General features: G+C 40.9%; 1 protein-coding gene across 1 annotated transcript in view; it reads right to left on the reverse strand.

The window, feature by feature from the left end:
• Positions 1-3,481, reverse strand: part of LOC137892187 (tomoregulin-1-like) — a 12,494-nt gene continuing 9,013 nt past the window's right edge. The window contains exons 9-10 of the mRNA XM_068737162.1: positions 3,179-3,340; positions 1-2,146 (exon numbers count right to left, since the gene is read on the reverse strand). Of these exons, the coding sequence (XP_068593263.1) occupies positions 2,062-2,146; positions 3,179-3,340 (247 nt within the window). The 3' untranslated portion in view covers positions 1-2,061. The remainder of the gene's footprint in view (positions 2,147-3,178; positions 3,341-3,481) is intronic.

Consider the following 3,481-nt stretch of genomic DNA (forward strand, 5'->3'; position numbering starts at 1 on the left):
TTTATTATATCACATTTATTTCTAGCAGTATATAACAAGTACTCTTTATGATGTCATTAATTAAAATAACAATTAACAGCAATAACTGTGATGAACAAACAAATCAAAGTACGTCATGCCTGCTGCTCTGTTCTTATGAGGATCATAAAACTTTATTATTCTTTTCAACATTGACAAAGGGAGCGCCACTCCTGTTCTTACCTTTCACAATAAAAGCCCTAGACATATACACTGAGGGAACTCAAATTCACTTTGCTGAAAGCAAAATAAAATACAGAATGTTGTTGAATCATCGTTTCCTGAATAATCAGCTGTGGCAGAAATATTTACAGGTGAGTATTTTAATAAATGAATAATAATAATAACTAATGTCGCCGTCTACAGCAGCAAGAGTTTAACATTTAAGACTGTTTAATATCGTGTAAGGTTTTATATGATGAAACTGAATTCAAAATGAGCTTCTTCAGATCTGATCTGTAGCTTTAAATCCAGGATCTAGAATTATACTCACACATAGATACAATAAATCAATAGAACGTTTAGTTCCTTAGAGCTTCATCCAGTGGAACCTGCAGAGAGAACAGATGGAGCGACGACGCGTTGTGTTCAAACATCATAATTTAATTCTAGTTCCACTACAGCACAGATCTACACAACAAGTTCACGGTTCATGCAACGTCTACTAAAGCCGGGCCGGACTCCCTCCGGCATCACGGGACCACATCTTCAGACGGATCTGATCTCAGAGCAGTCGTACTTCAGGGAGCCTCCCGGCTTACGGAGTCTACTCCTTCTACCACAAGAGAACGACCAACACGGACACTCGGTACCATCGTTACAAACCCGGTTTAAAAAAGAAGAAACTCGACCAACAAAAACAAAACGGTTCAATTATCGTCAGCTTGTCAAAAACACATAAAACGAAACATTGGAATCCATTTCCGGAATGGCGTTATCTGAAAATGAAGCACTTAAGTAAAGTAGCGACCTGTACAGCTCGTACCTTTTTAAACAGTAGAAAAAACAGCATTTTGGTTTTCAGGAGCGTCTCGTCACAAAATACAAAAAACAAACAAAAGTAAAATAACGTTCATATGAAAGATTGTTTTTGACCCTGTGAGACGCAGCACAAGTGAAAATGAGACCGTCACGTGAGTTCAGGTTTCAGTGGTCCCTGGTGGTCCTGTGGTCCTGGTGCAGAGCGCCCCCTGCAGCATTAAGGCTGTTATTACATAAAGTAAACAGAAGTAAAGTTGGTCCAACCATCGAACAGAAGCAGGTTTTAATATTTAACTCATGAAAACTGTAAAAAAAAAAGTTATCAGAACAGAGAAATCAACCTGATCTGTACTTTTATTTTGAAGGCCTGTTCTAACTACTCAAACAAAAAGAATCATAGTAATAATAATTTAATTCTCACAAGGAACCGGATTCCTAAATGTGATTTTGAATCATTAGTAAATACCTCTAAATTTATTACAAACATATTTTCATTGACGGTCCTCAAATCACAATAATCTTTACTTTTGATTAATATTAATATCAGGATTCAAACCAGACTTTCATTTTTATAAGCAAGTTGAATTTAGTTTTGTGAATCTTAAAAATAGTTGAAATCAAGTATTGAAACATTCAGCAGGATTGTTTTCAAAGTGAAATATGTCTTCAGTAGTGATTACTGCTATGATCCTAAACCAGAACCAGAACCAGAACCAGAACCAGCATCGCTCTGAGTCCCACAGGTCAACACTACAAGACACAACGTGTGTTTCCCAGTTTGTTTGTGGACGATACAATCAGATAAATAAAGTTAGTTTCCTGCCGGAGGATCCACAGTGTTTGAGAGTCTGAGAGGAACAGAAACACATCATCTGCAGACAAAAACAGAACAACGATGGAGGAAAATATACAAAATAAGGCCCCTCAAGAAATTCAAAAACTAGTCTTAATAAAGGGAGGAGAGACAAAAATAAATAAAAAGAGGCACCAAAAAGTCGAGATATCAAAAGAGCAGTCAGTCTGTGGTACGAAAACGTTTCATAAAAAGACGACGTGGAGCAGCTACATCATCCGGGAGGACGTTCCTGACGGGAAGTGACCGAGGTGCTGCTTCTGTCGCCGGCCGCGCTTCGTCTTGTTGCACCTCCTGCAGAACACGACAGGAAGTAGACCACAGGAAGTACACGACAGGAAGTAGACCACAGGAAGTACACCACAAGAAGTAGACCACAGGAAGTACAGTTTTGGTAGTAGTAGTGATGGTGGTAGTAGAGATGGGAATGATAGTGGTGATGGTAGTAAAGGTAGTGATGGTGGTAGTAGAGGTGGGAATGATAGTGGTGATGGTAGTAAAGGTAGTGATGGTTGTAGTAGAGGTGGGAATGATAGTGGTGATGGTAGTAAAGGTAGTTGTGGTGGTAGTAGAGATGGGAATGATAGTGGTGATGGTAGTAAAGGTAGTGATGGTGGTAGTAGAGGTGGGAATGATAGTGGTGATGGTAGTAAAGGTAGTTGTGGTGGTAGTAGAGATGGGAATGATAGTGGTGATGGTAGTAAAGGTAGTTGTGGTGGTAGTAGAGATGGGAATGATAGTGGTGATGGTAGTAAAGGTAGTGATGGTGGTAGTAGAGGTGGGAATGATAGTGGTGATGGTAGTAAAGGTAGTGATGGTGGTAGTAGAGGTGGGAATGATAGTGGTGATGGTAGTAAAGGTAGTTGTGGTGGTAGTAGAGGTGGGAATGATAGTGGTGATGGTAGTAAAGGTAGTTGTGGTGGTAGTAGAAGTAGATACACCAGTTTCCTCCATTAGTTCAGTCTTTGGCAGCACTAGTTGGTCTTTTTGTCTTACTCGTTAAACGGAAACTCTACAAGTTACTAGTAAGGTCGTGATAGAGAAGAACTAGTTAACTAGTTGACTTATTAACATGCAGCCACTAGTTACAGGTCCTCCATGTTTACAAGTGTGCAACATGCAAGTGAAGCAGCCAGGACCATGACCAAATGCTGAGTCCTGATTGGTTGGTATTTTGTACTTTGAACTGGAGGGCCAATAGGAAGCCTGGATCAACCCATCTTACCATTAGCAGCAATTCTGCTTTCACTGGTTCCACTAGAGGAGTAAATGCTTTCCATGAGGTAGTACTGGTGGTAGTATTTGTAGTATGAACACCTGGTGTACCTGGTGAAGCACATGACCACGGCGACGATGACTGCGATCTGAACCGCTCCGATGATGGCGGCGATGAGGACGTAGTGCAGCTTCTGACCGCTGGGCACCACGTACAGGATGTTAAAGTCCAGCAGCTGATCACACTGATCACCCCCGTACGCCGCTTCACACCTGAGGCACACACACACACACACACACACACACACACACACACACACACACACACACACACACACACACACACACACACACACACAATAAAGTGAGCAGCTGAAGAAAAAGACTTTATGACCTTTACAAACTTTACTTTGT

This window comes from Cebidichthys violaceus, unplaced genomic scaffold (assembly GCF_023349555.1).
Source record: "Cebidichthys violaceus isolate CVI_PGR_0920_01 unplaced genomic scaffold, fCebVio1.0.p SCAF_76, whole genome shotgun sequence".
Lineage (NCBI taxonomy): Eukaryota > Metazoa > Chordata > Actinopteri > Perciformes > Stichaeidae > Cebidichthys > Cebidichthys violaceus.